General features: G+C 42.6%; 1 protein-coding gene across 1 annotated transcript in view; it reads right to left on the reverse strand.

Moving 5' to 3' along the window:
• Positions 1-15,875, reverse strand: part of LOC136884323 (myogenesis-regulating glycosidase) — a 53,358-nt gene extending 37,483 nt beyond the window's left edge. Inside the window, exons 1-2 of the mRNA XM_067156421.2 lie at positions 15,813-15,875; positions 14,146-14,235 (exon numbers count right to left, since the gene is read on the reverse strand). Coding sequence (XP_067012522.2) covers positions 14,146-14,235; positions 15,813-15,825 — 103 coding nt within the window. The 5' untranslated portion in view covers positions 15,826-15,875. The remainder of the gene's footprint in view (positions 1-14,145; positions 14,236-15,812) is intronic.
• Positions 15,876-19,224: the final 3,349 nt, after the last annotated feature.

Consider the following 19,224-nt stretch of genomic DNA (forward strand, 5'->3'; position numbering starts at 1 on the left):
CACACGACATCGATCTATATAAAGTGCGCGGCACACGACATCAATGTATATAAAATGCGCGCACGATACTCCTATGTAGATAAAGTGCGCGGGACATGGCATCTATCAATATACAGGGCGCGGCACATTACATCTATCCACATAAAGTGCGCGGCATATGACATTTACCTATATATCCTGCGCAGCAGATCACATCTATCTATATAAAGTGCGCGGTACATGATTTGTATCTATATAAAGTGCGCGGCACAATACACCTATCTAGATAAAGTGCGCGGCACAGTACATCTATCTATATAAAGTGCGCGGCAAAGGATATGTAGCCATATAAAGTGCGCGGCACAATACACATATCTATATAAAGTGCGCGGCACAATACATCTATCTATATCAAGTTTGCGCGGCACATGATATCTATCTATATAAAGGACATGCCACAATATACCTATCTAAATAAAGTGCGCAGCACATGACATCTATCTATATGAATTGCGCGGCACAATACACTTATCTATATAATTTGCGCAGCACAATACATCTATCTATTTAAAGTGTGCGGCACACGACATCTACCTATATAAAATTCGCGGCACAATACACCTACTGGATAAAGTGCGCGGCACATGGCATCTATCTATATAATGTGCGCGGCACATGATATGTATCTATATAAAGTGCGCGGCACAATACACCCTTCGAAATAAAGTGCGCGGCACATGACATCTATCTATATAAAATGCAGTGGACAATACACCTATCTAAATAAAGTGCGCGGCACAATACATCTATCTATATAAAGTGCGCGGCACATGACATCTATCTATACAATGTGCGCGGCAGAATACACCTGTCTAGATAAAGTACACGGCACAATTCATCTATCGATATAAAGTGCGCGTCACATGACATTTATCTATATAAAGTGCGCGGCGGAATACACCTATGTAGATAAAGTGCTCGGCACATGACGTATATCTAAATAAAGTGCGCTGCACATGACATCTATCTATATAAATTGCGCGGCACAATACACCTATCTATATAAAGTGCGCATCACACAACATCAATGTATATAACTTGCGCGGCACAATACACCTATCTAGATAAAGTGCGCGGCACATGGCATCTATCTATATAAAGTGCGCTGCATATGACATCCGTCTGTATCAAGTGCGCTGCATATGACATCTGTCTATATCAAGCGCGCTGCATATGACATCTGTCTATATCAAGTGCGCGGCACACGACGTCTATCTATATAAAGTGTGCCTCACATGACATCTGTCTGTATAAAGTGCGCGGCCCAATACATCTAACTATAAAAGGTGCGCGGCACAATACACCTATCTAGATAAATTGCGCTACACAATACACCTATCTTTATAATGTGCGCGGCGCATGGCATCTATCTATATAAAGTGCGCGGCACACGACATCTATCAAAATAATTGCGCGGCACAATACACCTATCTGTATAATGTGCGCTGCACAAAACATGTGTCTATATAAAGTGCGCTGCATACGACATCTATCTATATATCGTGCGCAGCAGATCACATCCAGCTATATAAAGTGCGCGGCACAATACACCTATCTATATAAAGTGCGCGGCACAATACACCTATCTAGATAAAGTGCGCGGCACATGGCGTCAGCCTATATAATATGCGCAGCACAATACACCTATCTATATAAAGTGCGCGGCACAATACACCTATCTAGATAAATTGCGCTACACAATACACCTATCTTTATAATGTGCGCGGCGCATGGCATCTATCTATATAAAGTGCGCGGCACAATACACCTATCTATATAAAGTGCGCGACACTATACACCTATCTAGATAAAGTGCGCAGTACATGATAACTATCTAAATAAATTGCGCGGCACAATACACCTATCTATATAATTTGCGCGGCACAAAACATCTATCTATTTAAAATGTGCGGCACACGACATCTATCTATATAAAGTTCGCGGCACAATAAACCTACCTAAATAATGTGCGCGGCACATCACATCTATCTTTATAAAGAGCGCGGCACATGGCATCTATCCATATAATGTGCGCGACAGAATACACCTATCTAGATAAAGTGCGCGGCACAATACATTTATTTATATAAATTACGCGGGAGATGATAATATCTATATAAAGTGCGCGGCACAATAAGCCTTTCTATATAAAGTGCACGGCATATGACATATATCTATATAAAGTGCGCGGCATATGACATATATCTAAATAAAGTGCGCGGCACATGACATCTATCTATATCAAGTGCGCTGGACAATTCTTCTAGGTAATTAAAGTGCGCGGCACATATAAAGTGCGCGGCACATGACATCTATCTATATCATGTGCGCGACAGAATACTTCTACCTAGATAAAGTGCGCGGCACATGGCATCTATCCATATCATGAGCGCGGCACAATACACCTATCTAGATAAAGTGCGCGGCACAATACACCTATCTAGATAAAGTGCGCGGCACATGGCATCTATCTATATAAAGTGCGCGGCAAATTGGATCTCTCTGTATAAATTGAGCGGCACATGACATCTTTCTATATAAAGTGCGCGGCACAATGGATCTCTCTGTATAAATTCAGCGGCACATGACATCTATCTATATAAAGTGCGCGGCAGAATACACCTATGTAGATAAAGTGCTCGGCACATGACATCTATCTAGATAAAGTGCGCGGCACATGACATCTATCTATATAAATTGCGCGGTACAATACACGTATGTATATCATGTGCGCGGCCCAATACATCTATCAGTATAAAGTGCGCGGCAAGCGACTTCTATCTATATAAATTGCGCGGCACAATACACGTATCTAGATAAAGTGCGTAGCACATGGTATCTATCTATATAAAGTGCGCGGCACATAAACCTATCTAAATAAAGCGCGCGGCACATGACGTCTATCTATATAAAGTGCGCTCCCAAGACATCTGTCTGTATAAAGTGCGCGGCACATGACGTCTATCTATATAAAGTGCGCGGCATATGACATTTATCTATATATTGTGCGCAGCGGATCACATCTATGTATATAAAGTGCGCGATACATGATATGTATCTATATAATGTGCGCGACAGAATACACCTATCTAGATAAAGTGCGTGGCACAGTACATTTATCTATATAAATTGCGCGGTACATGATATGTATCTATATAAAGTGCGCGGCACAATAAGCCTATCTATATAATGTGCGCGGCACATGACATCTATCTATATAAATTGCGCGGCAGGATACATCTATCTATTTAAAGTGTGCGGCACACGACACCTATCTATATAAAGTTCGCGGCACAATAAACCTACCTAAATAAAGTGCGCGGCACAATACATCTATCTAGATAAAGTGCGCGGCAAATACACCTATCTGGATACAGTCCGCGGCACATGACATCTATCTATATAAAGTGCGCGACACATGATATGTATCTATATAATGTGCGCGACAGAATACACCTATCTAGATAAAGTGCGTGGCACAGTACATTTATCTATATAAATTGCGCGGTACATGATATGTATCTATATAAAGTGCGCGGCACAATAAGCCTATCTATATAATGTGCGCGGCACATGACATCTATCTATATAAATTGCGCGGCACAATACACCTATCTATATAATGTGCGCGGCACAATACATCTTTCTATATAAAGTGCGCGGCACATGACATCTATCTATATCATGTGCGCGACAGAATACTTCTACCTAGATAAAGTGCGCGGCACAATACACCTATCTAGTGAAATGCGCGGCACAATACACCTATCTAGTGAAATGCGCGGCACATGGCATCTATCTATATAAAGTGCGCGGTACAATACACGTATCTATATCATGTGCGCGCCTCAATACATCTATCTGTATAAAGTGCGCGGCAAACGACTTCTATCTATATAAATTGCGCGGCACAATACACCTATCTAGATAAAGTGCGTAGCACATGGCATCTATCTATATAAAGTGCGCGGCACATGATATGTATCTATATAAAGTGCGCGGCACAATACACCCATCGAAATAAAGTTCGCGGCACATGACATCTATCTATATAAAATGCGCTGGACAATACACCTATCTAAATAAAGTTCGCGGCACAATACATCTATCTATATAAAGTGCGCGGCACATGACAACTATCTATTTACAGTGCGCGGCGCATGACATCTATCTACATAAAGTGCGCTGGACAATACACCTATCTGACATCTATCTGTATAAAGTGCACGGCACATGACATCTATCAGCATAAATTGCGCGGCACAAAACATCTGTCTATATAAAGTGCGCTGAATATGACATCTATCTATATAACGTGCGCAGCAGATCACATCTATCTAGATAAAGTGCGCGGCACAATACACCTATCTAGATAAAGTGCGCGGCACAATACACCTATCTAGATAAAGTGTGCGGCACAATACACCTATCTGGATAAAGTGCGCGGCACATGGCATCTATCTATATAAAGTGCGCGGCACATGATATATATATCTATATAAAGTGCGCGGCAGAATACACCTATCTAGATAAAGTGCGCGGCAAATGATATGTAGCTATATAAAGTGCGTGGCAGAATACACATATCTACATAAAGTGCGCGGCACAATACATCTATCTATATAACGTGTGCAGCAGATCACATCTATCTAGATAAAGTGCGCGGCACAATACACCTATCTAGATAAAGTGCACGGCACAATACACCTATCTAGATAAAGTGCGCGGCACAATACACCTATCTGGATAAAGTGCGCGGCACAATACATCTATCTACATAGAGTGCGCGGCACATGACAAATCTATCTATATAAAGTGCGTGGCACAATACATCTATCTAGATAAAGTGCGCGGCACTATACACCTATCTGGATAAAGTGCGCGGCACATGGCATCTATCTATATAAAGTGCGCAACACATGATAAGTATCTATATAAAGTGCGCGGCACAATGCATCTATCTAAATAAAGTGCGCAGCACAATACATCTATCTACATAAAGTGCGCGGCACATGATATGTATCTATATAAAGGACATGCCACAATACACCTATCTAAATAAAGTGCGCAGCACATGACATCTATCTATATGAAGCGCGCCACAATACACCTATCTAGATAATTTGCGCGGGACATTACATCTATATATTTAAAGTGTGCGGCACACGACATCTATCTATATAAAGTTCGCGGCACAATAAACCTACCTAAATAAAGTGCGCGTCACATGATCTATCTATCTAAAGTGCGCGGCAGAATACACCTATGTAGATAAAGTGCTCGGCACATGACATATAAATAAAGTGCGCGGCACATGACATCTATCTATATCAAGTGCGCGGCACATGACATCTATATATATAAAGTGCACGGCGCAACACATCTATCTATATAAATCGCGCGGCACATGATATGTATCTATATAAAGTGCGCGGCACAATAAACCTATCTAAATAAAGCACGCGGCACATGACGTCTTTCTACATAAAGTGCGCTGCACATGACATCTGTCTATATCAAGTGCGCGGCACACGATGTCTATCTATATAAAGTGTGCCTCACATGACATCTGTTTGTATAAAGTGCGCGGCACATGACATCTATCTAAATAAAGTGCGCGGCACAATACATCTATCTATATAAAGTGCGCGGCACATGACATCTATATAAAGTGCGCAGCACATGGCATCTATCTATATAAAGTGCGCGGCACATGACATCTTTCTATATAAAGTGCGCGGCACAATACATCTATCTAGATAAAGTGCGCGGCACAATACATCTATCTATATAAGTGCGCGGCACAGTACATCTAACTACCTAAAGTGCGCGGCACTTGATATATATCTATATAATGTGCGCGCTACAATACACCATCTAAATAACATGCGAAGCACATGATATCTATCTATATAAATAGCGCGTGACAATAAATCTATCTATATAAAGTGCGCTGCACTATAAACCTATCTATAGAAAGCCCGCGGCGCATGACGCCTATGTAGATAAAGTGCGCGACACATAATATCTATCTGTAAAGTGCGCGGTTTAATACATCTATCTATCTGAAGTGCGCGGCACACGAAATCTACCTACATAAAGTGCCCGGCACATGACATCTATCTGTATAAAGTGCACGGCACATGGCATCTATCTATATAAATTGCGCGGCACAATACACCTATCTATATAATGTGCGCTGCACAATACACCTATCTAGATAAAGTGCGCGGCACAATACACCTATCTAGATAAAGCGCGTGGCACATGGCATCAATCTATATAATTTTCGCGGCACAATACACCTATCTAGATAAATTGCGCGGCACAATACACCTATCTATATAATGTGCGCGGCACATGACCTCTATCTATATAAAGTGCGCGGCACACGACATCAATGTATATAAATTGCGCGGCACAATACACCAATCTAGATAAAGTGCGTGGCACATGGCATCAATCTATATAATTTTCGCGGCACAATACACCTATCTATATAAAGTGCGCGGCACAATACACCTATCTAGATAAATTGCGCGGCACAATACACCTATCTATATAATGTGCGTGGCACATGACATCTATCCATATAAAGTGCGCGGCACACGACATCAATGTATATAAATTGCGCGGCACAATACACCTATCTAGATAAAGTGCGCGGCACATGGCATCTATCTGTATAAAGTGCGCGTCTCAATAAACCTATTTAAATAAAGCGCGCGGCACATGACGTCTATCTATATAAAGTGCGCTGCATATGACATCTGTCTATATCAAGTGCGCTGCATATGACATCTGTCTATATCAAGTGCGCGGCACACGAGGTCTATCTATATAAAGTGTGCCTCACATGACATCTATCTGTATAAAGTGCGCGGCACAATACATATAACTATATAAAGTTCGCGGCACAATACACCTATCTAGATAAAGTGCGCGGAACAATACACCTATCTAGATAAAATGCGCGGGACATGGCATCTATCAATATAAAGGGCGCGGCACAATACATCTATCTATATAAAGTGCGCGGCACATGGCATCTATCTATATAATGTGCGCGGCTCAATACACCTATCTAGATAAAGTGTGTGGCACAATACACCTACCTGGATAAAGTGCGCGGCACATGGCATCCATCTATATAAAATGCACTGGACAATACACCTATCTAAATAAAGTGCGCGGCCCAATATATCTAACTATATAAAGTGCGCGGCACATGACACCTATCTATATAATGTGCGCGGCAGAATACACCTGTCTAGATAAAGTGCGCGGCACAATTCATCTATCTATATAAAGAGCGCGTCACATGACATCTATCTATATAAAGTGCGCGGCAGAATACACCTATGTAGATAAAGTGCTCGGCACATGACATATATCTAAATAAAGTGCGCTGCACATGACATCTATCTATATAAAGTGCGCGGCACACGACATCAATGTATATAAATTGCGCGGCACAATACACCTATCTATATAAAGTGCGCGGCACAATACACCTATCTAGATAAAGTGTGCCTCACATGACATCTATCTGTATAAAGTGCACGGCATATGACATATATCTAAATAAAGTGCGCGGCACATGACATCTATCTATATAAATTGCGCGGCACAATACACCTATCTATATAATGTGCGGGGCACATGGCATCTATCTATATAAAGTGCGCGGCACATGATATGTATCTATATAAAGTGCGCGGCACAGTACACCTATGTAGATAAAGTGCTCGGCACATGACATCTATCTATATAAAGAGCGCGGCACATGGCACCTATCCATATAATGTGCGCGGCACAATACACCTATCTATATAAAGTGCGCGGCACAATAAACCTATCTAAATAAAGCGCTCGGCACATGGCATCTAGCTATATAAAGTGCGCGGCACATGATATGTATCTATATAAAGTTCGCGGCAGATTACACCTATCTAGATAAAGTGCGCGGCACCATACACCTATCTGGGTAAAGTGCGCGGCACATGCCATCTATCTATATAAAGTACGCGGAGCAATACATCTATCTATATAAAACGCGCGGCACATGATATGTATCTATATAAATTGTGCGGCACAATACACCTATCTATCTAAAGTGCGCGGCTCAATACAGCTATCTAGATAAAGTGCGCTGGACAATACACCTATCTGACATCTATCTGCATAAAGTGCACGGCACATGACATCTATCAACATAAATTGCGCGGCACAAAGCATCCGTCTATATAAAGTGCGCTGCATATGACATCTATCTATATCACGTGCGCAGCATTTCACATCTATCTAGATAAAGTGCGCGGCACAATACACCTATCTAGATAAAGTGCGCGGCACATGGCATCAATCTATATGAAGTGCGCGGCACAGTACATCTATCTATATAAAGTGCGCCCCAAATGATATGTAGCTATATAAAGTGAGCGGCACAATACATCTATCTATATAAAGTGCGCGGCACATGATATCTATCTATACAAAGTGCGCGGCACATATCATCTATCTAAATAAAGTGCGCGGCACAATACATCTATCTACATACAATGCGCGGCACATGATACGTATCTATATAAAGGGCATGCCACAATACACTATCTAAATAAAGTGCGCAGCACATGACATCTATCTATATAAATTGCGCGGCACAATACACCTATCTAGATAAAGTGCGCGGCACTATACACCTATCTGGATAAAGTGCGCGGCACATGGCATCTATCTATATAAAGTGCGCAACACATGATAAGTATCTATATAAAGTGCGCGGCACAATACACCTATCGAAATAAAGTGCGCGGCACATGGCATCTATCTATATAATGTGCGCGGCACAATACATCGATCTATTTCAAGTGCACGGCATATGACATATATCTAAATAAAGTGCGCGGCACATGATATCTATCTATATAAATTGCGCGGCAAATACACCTATCTATATAATGTGCGCAGCACAATACATCTATCTATATAAAGTGCGCGGCACACGACATCTATCTATATAAAGTTCGCGGCACAATACACATACCTAGATAACGTGCGCGGCACATGACATCTATCTATATAATGTGCGCGACAGAATACACCTACCTAGATAACGTGCGCGGCACTATACATCTCTCTATATAAAGTGCGCGGCACATGGCATCTATCCATATCATGTGCGCGGCACAATACACCTATCTAGATAAAGTGCGCGGCACAATACACCTATCTATATAAAGTGCGCGGCACAATGGATCTCTTTGTATAAATTGAGCGGCACATGACATCTATCAACATAAATTGCGCGGCAAATTCACCTATAGATATAATGTGCGCTGCACAAAACATCTGTCTATATAAAGTGCGCTGCATACGACATCTATCTATATAACGTGCGCAGCAGATCACATCCAGCTATATAAAGTGCGCCTCACAATACACCTATCTATATAATGTGCGCGGCACAATACACCTATCTACATAAAGTGCGCGGCACATGGCATCAATCTATATAATGTGCGCGGCAAAATACATCTATCTATATAAAGTGCGCGGCACAATACACCTATCTAGATAAATTGCGCGCTAGATACACCTATCTATATAATGTGCGCGGCACATGACATCTATCTATATAAAATGCGCGGCAGAATACACCTATGTATATCAATTTCTGGGCACATGACATCTATCTGTATAAAGTGCACGGCACATGACATCTATCTATATAAAGTGCGCGTTACAATACATCTATCAGTATAAAGTGCACGGCACATTACATCTATCTATACACAGTGCGCGGCGCATGGCATCTATCTATATAAAGTGCGCGGCTAATGGCATCTATCTATTTAAAGTGCGCGGCACATGACATCTAACTATATAAAGTGCGCTGGACAATACACCTGTCTATATAATGTGCGCGGCACAATACATCTGTCTATATAAAGTGTGAAGCGCACGACATCTATCTATATAAAGTGCGCGGCACAATACACCTATCCAAATAAAGTGTTCGGCACAATACATCTATCTATATAAAGTGCACGGCACATTACATCTATCTATACACAGTGCGCGGCGCATGGCATCTATCTATATAAAGTGCGCGGCACAATACATCTATCTATATAAAGTGCGCGGCTCATGGCATCTATCTATTTAAAGTGCGCGGCACATGACATCTAACTATATAAAGTGCGCTGGACAATACACCTGTCTATATAATGTGCGCGGCACAATACATCTGTCTATATAAAGTGTGAAGCGCACGACATCTATCTATATAAAGTGCGCGGCACAATACACCTATCCAAATAAAGTGTTCGGCACGTGACATCTATCTGTATAAAGTGCACGGCACATGACATCTGTCTATATAAAGTGCGCGGCACATGACATCTATCTATATACAGTTCGCGGCACATGGCATCTATCTAGATAAGGTGCGCGGCACAATACATCTATCTATATAAAGTGCGCGGCACATGATATGTTTCTATATAAAGTGCGTGCCACAATACACCTATCTAAATAAAGTGCGCAGCACATGACATCTATCTATATAAATTGCGCGGCACAATACACCTATCTATATAATGTGCGTGGCACAATACATCTATCTATATAAAGTGCGAAGCACACGATATCTATCTATATAAAGTGCGCGGCACAATACACCTATCTCAATGAAGTGTTCGGCACAATACATCTATCTATACAAAGTGCGCGGCACATGATATCTATCTATATAAAGTGCGCGGCACAAGGCATCTATCTATATAAAGTGCGCGGCACAATACATCTATCTATATAAAGTGCGCGGTACATGATATGTATCTATATAAAGTGCGCGGCACAATTCACCTATCTAGATAAAGTGCGCGGCACAATACATCTATCTATATATTTAAAGTGTGCGGCACATGATATCTACCTATATAAAGTGCGCGGCACATGACATCGATCTAAATAAAGTGCGCGGCACAATTCATCTATGTATATAAAGTGCGCGGCACGTGACATCTATCTATATAAAGTGCGCGGCACAATACATCTATCTGTATAAAATGAGCGGCATATGACATCTATCTATATCAAGTGCGCGGCACATGACATGTATCTACACTGACTGACAGAGCAAATGCAACACCAAGAAGGAGTGGTCAGAACTTTATGCCAATTGCAGGGTAGACTGACGTCACTGAGGTATGCTCATGATGTGAAATGCGCCGCTGTGCTGCGCACGTAGCGAACGATAAATGGGACACGGCGTTGGCGAATGGCCCACTTCGTACCGTGATTTCTCAGCCGACAGTCATTGTAGAACGTGTTGTCGTGTGCCACAGGACACGTGTATAGCTAAGAATGCCAGGCCGCCGTCAACGGAGGCATTTCCAGCAGACAGACGACTTTACGAGGGGTATGGTGATCGGGCTGAGAAGGGCAGGTTGGTCGCTTCGTCAAATCGCAGCCGATACCCATAGGGATGTGTCCACGGTGCAGCGCCTGTGGCGAAGATGGTTGGCGCAGGGACATGTGGCACGTGCGAGGGGTCCAGGCGCAGCCCGAGTGACGTCAGCACGCGAGGATCGGCGCATCCGCCGCCAAGCGGTGGCAGCCCCGCACGCCACGTCAACCGCCATTCTTCAGCATGTGCAAGACACCCTGGCTGTTCCAATATCGACCAGAACAATTTCCCGTCGATTGGTTGAAGGAGGCCTGCACTCCCGGCGCCCGCTCAGAAGACTACCATTGACTCCACAGCATAGACGTGCACGCCTGGCATGGTGCCGGGCTAGAGCGACTTGGATGAGGGAATGGCGGAACGTCGTGTTCTCCGATGAGTCACGCTTCTGTTCTGTCAGTGATAGTCACCGCAGACGAGTGTGGCGTCGGCGTGGAGAAAGGTCAAATCCGGCAGTAACTGTGGAGCGCCCTACCGCTAGACAACGCGGCATCATGGTTTGGGGCGCTATTGCGTATGATTCCACGTCACCTCTAGTGCGTATTCAAGGCACGTTAAATGCCCACCGCTACGTGCAGCATGTGCTGCGGCCGGTGGCACTCCCGTACCTTCAGGGGCTGCCCAATGCTCTGTTTCAGCAGGATAATGCCCGCCCACACACTGCTCGCATCTCCCAACAGGCTCTACGAGGTGTACAGATGCTTCCGTGGCCAGCGTACTCTCCGGATCTCTCACCAATCGAACACGTGTGGGATCTCATTGGACGCCGTTTGCAAACTCTGCCCCAGCCTCGTACGGACGACCAACTGTGGCAAATGGTTGACAGAGAATGGAGAACCATCCCTCAGGACACCATCCGCACTCTTATTGACTCTGTACCTCGACGTGTTTCTGCGTGCATCGCCGCTCGCGGTGGTCCTACATCCTACTGAGTCGATGCCGTGCGCATTGTGTAACCTACATATCGGTTTGAAATAAACATCAATTATTCGTCCGTGCCGTCTCTGTTTTTTTCCCCAACTTTCATCCCTTTCGAACCACTCCTCCTTGTTGTTGCATTTGCTCTGTCAGTCAGTGTATATCAAGTGCGCGGCACAATACACCTATCTAAATAAAGTGCGCAGCACATGACATCTATCTATATAAATTGCGCGGCACAATACACCTATCTATATGATGTGCGTAGCACAATACATCTATCTATATAAAGTGCGCGGCACACGACATCTATCTATATAAAGTTCGCGGCACAATACACCTATCTAAATAAAGTGCGCGGCACAATACATCTATCTATATAAAGTGCGCGGCACATGACATCTATCTTTATAAAGTGCGCGGCACATGGCATCTATCTATATAAAGTGCGCGGCACAATACATCTATCTATATAAAGTGCGCGGTACATGATATGTATCTATATAAAGTGCGCGGCACAATACACCTATCTAGATAAAGTGCGCGGCACATGGCATCAATCTATATAAAGTGCGCGGCACAATACATCTATCTATATAAAGTGCGCGGCACATGACATCTATGTATATAAAGTTCGCAGCACATGACATCTATGTATATAAATTGCGCGGCACAATACACCTATCTATATAATGTGCGCGGCACAATACATTTATCTATATAAAGTGCGCAGCACATGACATCTATCTATATAAACTCCTCTAACTGGATTTGAAAGAGAAATAATTCGGCGATTTTTAAGATTCGTGACTCCTCTAACTGGATTTGAAAGAGAAATAATTAGGAGATTTTTAAGGTTAAAATCGAAAATTCAATTTTTTGAAAAAATCCTAACATTTCCGTCGTGACTCCTCTAACTGGATTTGAAAAACAAATAATTCTGGAGTTTTGAAAGTTAAAACTGAAAATTCGATTTTTGGTCAAAAATCGCAACATTTCAGCCGTGACTCCTCTAACTGGATTTGAAAAAGAAAGAATTCGTTAATTTTTAGGTTAAAACTGAAAATTAGATTTTTGGTCGAAAATCGCAATATTTCAGTCGTGACTCTTCTAACTGGATTTGAAAGAGAAATAATTCGGAGATTTTAAAGGTTAAAATCGAAAATTCGATTTTTTCAAAAATTCGCAACATTTCCGTCGTGACTCCTCTAACCGGATTTGAAAGAGAAATGATTCGGGGATTTTAAAGGTTAAAACTGAAAGTTCGATTTTTGGTCAAAAATCGCAATATTTCAGTCGTGATTCCTCTAAATGGATTTGAAAGAGGAATAATTCGGATATTTTTAAGGTTAAAATCGAAAACTCGATTTTTCAAAAAATCGCAGCATTTCAGTCGTGACTCCTCTAACTGGATTTGAAAAAGAAAGAATTCTGGAATTTTAAAAGTTAAAACTGAAAATTCGATTTTTGGTCAAAGTCATGTCTCTTAACGGGACGAGAATGGTGCGTTAAATTAATGGAGAGTTTAACGGCGCGTTAGTGTTAATTAAGGTTGGTGAAACAAGCATTCTGTTAATAAATCAGTTTAACGTGATGTTAAATTCTTAGCAGAGTTTGATGAAACGGGCCCTTAGTAAAGCAAAATGACAGATTCCAGCAGGACATACCGCTGCTCGGCGCGTTAGATGGGTGGAGATTCACACAAGTTGTGTGCTTACCTTGTTTAATCGCTCTTATCTCTCTTTCTGGTGTCACCAGAAATGTTCCTCCATCCACAAGGGAAACTGCCAACAGCAGGCATAGAAATCCTGAAACGGAAGGGAGGAAACATAATGTGGCTTTAAATAATACAATGACAGTGCGAAGTATGAGACGAGGAAAATGAAGGTTATAGGCAAAGGAAAGGGAAAACCAACGAAGGAGGCCCCTGCGGGTGGGGGTGGTAGAGTAATAACTACGGTATTCTCTGTCTGTCGTAAGGGGGCGACTAAAAGGGGCTCCAGGCGCTCTAAACTTTGGAGCGTGGGTTGGTGACCACGGGGCCCTTAGCTGAGTCCTGACATTGCTTCCGGTTACTTGTGCCAGGTTCCTCACTTTCATATCTTCTATCCTACCTATCTTGGTCAACTCTTGTTCATTTTCGAACCCGACGGTATTAGGTTGCGATTCCTGAGGAGTCTTTCGTGTTCACTCCTTTCGTGGCCCTCGTCTTCCTTTGGCTGATACCTTCATTTTTCGAAGTGTCGGCTCCCTTCCATTTCCCCCCTCTGATTAGTGTTATAAGATGATCGCCTAATTGTACTTCCTTTAAAAACCCCCTTGGGTGGGGGCGGTAGAATAACACCCACGGTATCCCCTGCCTGTCGTAAAAGGCGACTATAAGGGGCCTCAGGGGCAGTCAACTTGGGAGCTTCGGTTGGCGACCACAGGGCCCTCTGCTGAGTCCTAGCTTTTCTTCCACTTACTTGTGCCAGGCTCCCCGCTCTAATCTATCCTATCTGACCTGCCTTGATCAATTCTTGTTCTTTTCCGACCGCGACGGTATTAGAGTACTCGAGCTCTAGGGAGTCTTTCCTTTTCACACCCTTCGTGGCCCTTGTCTTCCTTTGGAGGATACCTCCATTTTAGTGTTATATACAGAGAGGATGGTTGCCTAGTTGCACTTCCACTTAAAACAATAATCACCACCACCTTCCATTTTCCCTCGGATTTGTGTTAATAGAGAATGGTCGCCCAGTTGTACTTCCTCTTAAGAATAATAATCACCGGACGGTTTGGCCGTGCGGTTAGGGGAGCTTTGAGCTTGCATCCGGAAGATAGTCAGTTCGAACCCCACTGTCGGCAGCCCTGATTATGGTTTTCTGTGGTTTCCCATTTACCGCCAGGGAAATGCTGGGGCTCTACCTTAAGTAAGGCCACAGTCGCTTCCTTCCCACTCCTAGGTCTTTTCTATCCCATCGTCGCTATAAGACATCTGTGTCGGTGCGACGTAAAGCTAAATTATAAAAATAAATAAATAAATAAATAAATAAATAAATAAATAAATAATCACCACTACAACTGGTCACGAAGAAGTGGCCTCACAGACGTTAACTCACGCTTCCAGATGAGAACCTCTAATTTTTCATCTATGCCGTATTTATCCCATTGTGTTTGGACATAGTGCTTAATAATAAGAAGTTGTTATATTCATCAGTCCTATTATTATATTGCTTTTCTGTTCACTCGGTCATGAAGGGACACTGTTCCATTCTCACAAATACGACACATTATTTCGTTCATCTGCCTTCAAAGATTATAGCACATGCTATTTATGATTTCTGTATACGTACTGTAGCGGAGTATTTCTTCCCAACTTGTTTAGTAATGTTAAAGTCGTACTTACCTAATTGCTGCATCGCGAGGCTGACGTTGTCTGGCAAGGAAACGGCCGCTAGGTGAGCTTATATCGCCTGGATAGTCGCCAATTATCTGTGTTACGTCGTCCCTGTCGACCATCAGTTCAAGATGCACTTCATACACAAAGATAAACGAGCGGTAACATGCACTCGTATCGAGAACTTCTGGGAATTTTCATCTCGGTTAAATGGATACCCTCACAACGTGCTATCCCGAATATCGCGCAGATACATACCACCTCAAGCGTGGGTTGTATTCACGGAGCACCTAGCTGAGTTTACCTCTGCTTCCCTCTTACTTCTCCTCGCCCATCTCTCTTATTATTATTATTATTATTATTATTATTATTATTATTATTATTATTATTATTATTATTATTATTATTATTATTATTATTGCTTTACGTCGCATCGACACAGATAGGTCTTATGGCGACGATGGGATAGGAAATGGCTAGGAGTGGGAAGGAAGCGGCCGTGGCTTTAATTAAGGTACAGCCCCAGCATTTGCCTGGTGTGAAAATGGGAAACCACGGAAAACCATCTTCAGGACTGCCGACAGTGGGGTTCGAACCCGCTATCTCCCGAATAATGGATACTGGCCGCACTTAAGCGACTGCAGCTATTGAGCTCGGTATTATTATTATTATTATTATTATTATTATTATTATTATTATTATTATTATTATTATTATTATTATTATTAATGACATGATATTGGCTTTTGAGCTCATGCCGTGTCAAGGAACTAAGATAAACTCCTTACGTTTTGCAGAGACTTCCTCATGAACAGTCGAGATTTTCTTCTGAAGTCGCAGAGTAAAGTTCTCTGTGAAATGTAAAAAGTTTTACCTTGTTTTCTTGACAAAACTTAAGCCCAAAAGCCAATATCATGTCTACAAGAATGGGTCGTGAAAGCATCAATGTTAACCTTCTTCTTCTTCTTCTTCTTCTTCTTCTTCTTCTTCTTCTTCTCCTCCTGTGGGTGGGGGCGATAGAATAACACCCACGGTATACCTGCCTGTCGTAAGAGGCGACTAAAAGGGGCCCATCGGCTCTGAACTTTGGAGAGTGGGTTGGCGACCACGGGGTCCTTAGCTGAGTCCTGACATTGCTTCCACTTACTTGTGTCAGGCTCCTCACTTTCATCTATCCTATCCGACCTCTCTTGGTCAACTCTTGTTCTTTTCCGACCCCGACGGTATTATGTATGGAAGCCTCTGGGAGTCTTTCATATTCACGCCCTTCGCGGCCCTTGTCTTCCTTTGGCTGATACCTTCATTTTTCGAAATGTCGGACCCCTTCCATTTTTTCTCTCTGATTAGTGTTATATAGAGGATGGTTGCCCAGTTGTACTTCCTCTTAAAACAATAATCACCACCACCACCACCACCATCTTCTTCTTCTTCTTCTTCTTAGAGGATCGTGCTGTTCCGCAATAAATAGGTCAGATAAGGTATTGCCAGTTCATTATGTCAACTCCTGTGGATTGGGGTGGTAGAATAACACCCACGGTATCCACTGCCTTTCGTAAGAGGCGACTAAAAGAGGCCCTAGGGGCTCTGAACTTTGAATCGTGGATTGGCAACCACGGGACCCTTAGCTGAGTCCTGGCATTGCTTCCGCTTATTTGTGCCAGGCTCCTCACTTTCATCTATCCTATCCGATCTCTCTTGGTCAATTCTTGTTCTTTTTCGACCCCGACGCTATTAGGTTTGCCAGGGCTAAGGAGTCTTTCATTTTCACGCCCTTCGTGGCCCTTACCTTCCTTTAGCCGATATCTTCATTTTCCGATGTGTCTGATCCCGTCCATTTTTTTTCTCCTCTCATCAACATAGGTTGTTCTACCATCCGACAGGTCCAGTCATGGCTGTGACCTCCATATCTCTCAATCTTGTGCCCTTTTCTTCACTTCTGCATAACCTTCCTTTCTTTTTCTAATGCTGTCTAATAACTGATTTCGTCTCCTTCCCCTTCCTCGTTTTCCTTTTATCATCCCTTCAGTTGCTACTTGTAGTAAAGTATTATGTCTTTTAGATTATGCCCTATCCAATTTTTCTTCCTATTTTGGATTACGGTCAGCATGCTCCCCACTTCTCCCACTCTCTTCAGAACTTCCTCATTTGATATTTTATCTTCCCACTTTACTCCTTCAATTCTTTGCCAAATCCACATCTCAAATGCCTCTATTCTTCTCTGTTCTTCCTTCCTTAATGTCCATGATTCAGCGCCATATAGAACTATACTCCATACGTAACACCTTGCAAGTCTCTTCCTCAGATCTTTCCCTAGCGGGCCACAAAAACAGTTTTTCCTTCTTGTTGAAGCTTTCCTTGGCGAAGGCAATTCGAGCTTCTATGTCTGTTATAGAGTGAAGGTCTTCAGTCACAATACTTCCAAGATACTTAAACTTATTCACAAGTTCAATAATTTCTCCCCCTATCTTGATTGCCACTTTTTCACCTTTACCTCCAAGTATCATGAATTTGGTTTTCTTTTTGTTTATGCTCATTCAATACTGTTTATCCTTTTTTGTGTAATTCTATCAGCATTTTGTGGAGGTCCTTCACATTTTCAGCTATTACTGCCATATCATCAGCAAATCTTATACATTCAATTCTCTTACCTCCAACGTTGATACCTGATGAGTGTTATATAGATGGTGGTTGCCTAGTTGTAATTCCTCTTAAAAATAATCACTACCACCACCACCTGACCACAGGGCCTTCAGCTGAGTCTTGGCACTGCTCCCACTTACTTGTACCAGCCTCCTCACTTTCATATATATTATCCGATCTCCCTTGATCATCTCTTGTTCTTTTCCGACCCCGACGGTATTTGAGCACTCACCCCTCTGTGGGTGGGGGTGGTATAATAATACCCACGCTATTCCCTGCTTGTCGTAAGAGGGGATTAAAAAGGGCCCGGAGTGTGGATTGGCGACCAAGGGGCCCTTAGCTGAGTCATGGCGGTGCTTCCATTTACTCGTGTCAGGCTCCGCACTTTCATCTATCCTATCCGACCTCTTTTGGCCAACTCCTGTTCTTTTCCGACTCCGACGCTATTAGAGGACTCGAGGCCTAGAGAGTCTTTCATTTTCACGACCTTCGTGGCCCTCGTCTTTCTTTGGCCGATATATATATTTTAAAGTGTTGGATCTCTTCCAGTTTCTCTCTGATTAATGTTCTGTTGAGAATGGTTGCCTAGTTGTACTTACTCTGAAAACAATGCTCACTTATATCATCAGCACCATCACCAAACAACTAAAACGATCTGGATCTCACAATTTTGAACAACTATGAGGAGGTGGGGGCAGTGAAATTCGTAACTGGAGAAATAAAACAGTGAAACATGCAAGAAAAATATTTTATTTTCCCATTATTCTGACAAATGTACAGC

The sequence above is a fragment of the Anabrus simplex genome, chromosome 12 (genome assembly GCF_040414725.1).
Source record: "Anabrus simplex isolate iqAnaSimp1 chromosome 12, ASM4041472v1, whole genome shotgun sequence".
Taxonomy (NCBI): domain Eukaryota; kingdom Metazoa; phylum Arthropoda; class Insecta; order Orthoptera; family Tettigoniidae; genus Anabrus; species Anabrus simplex.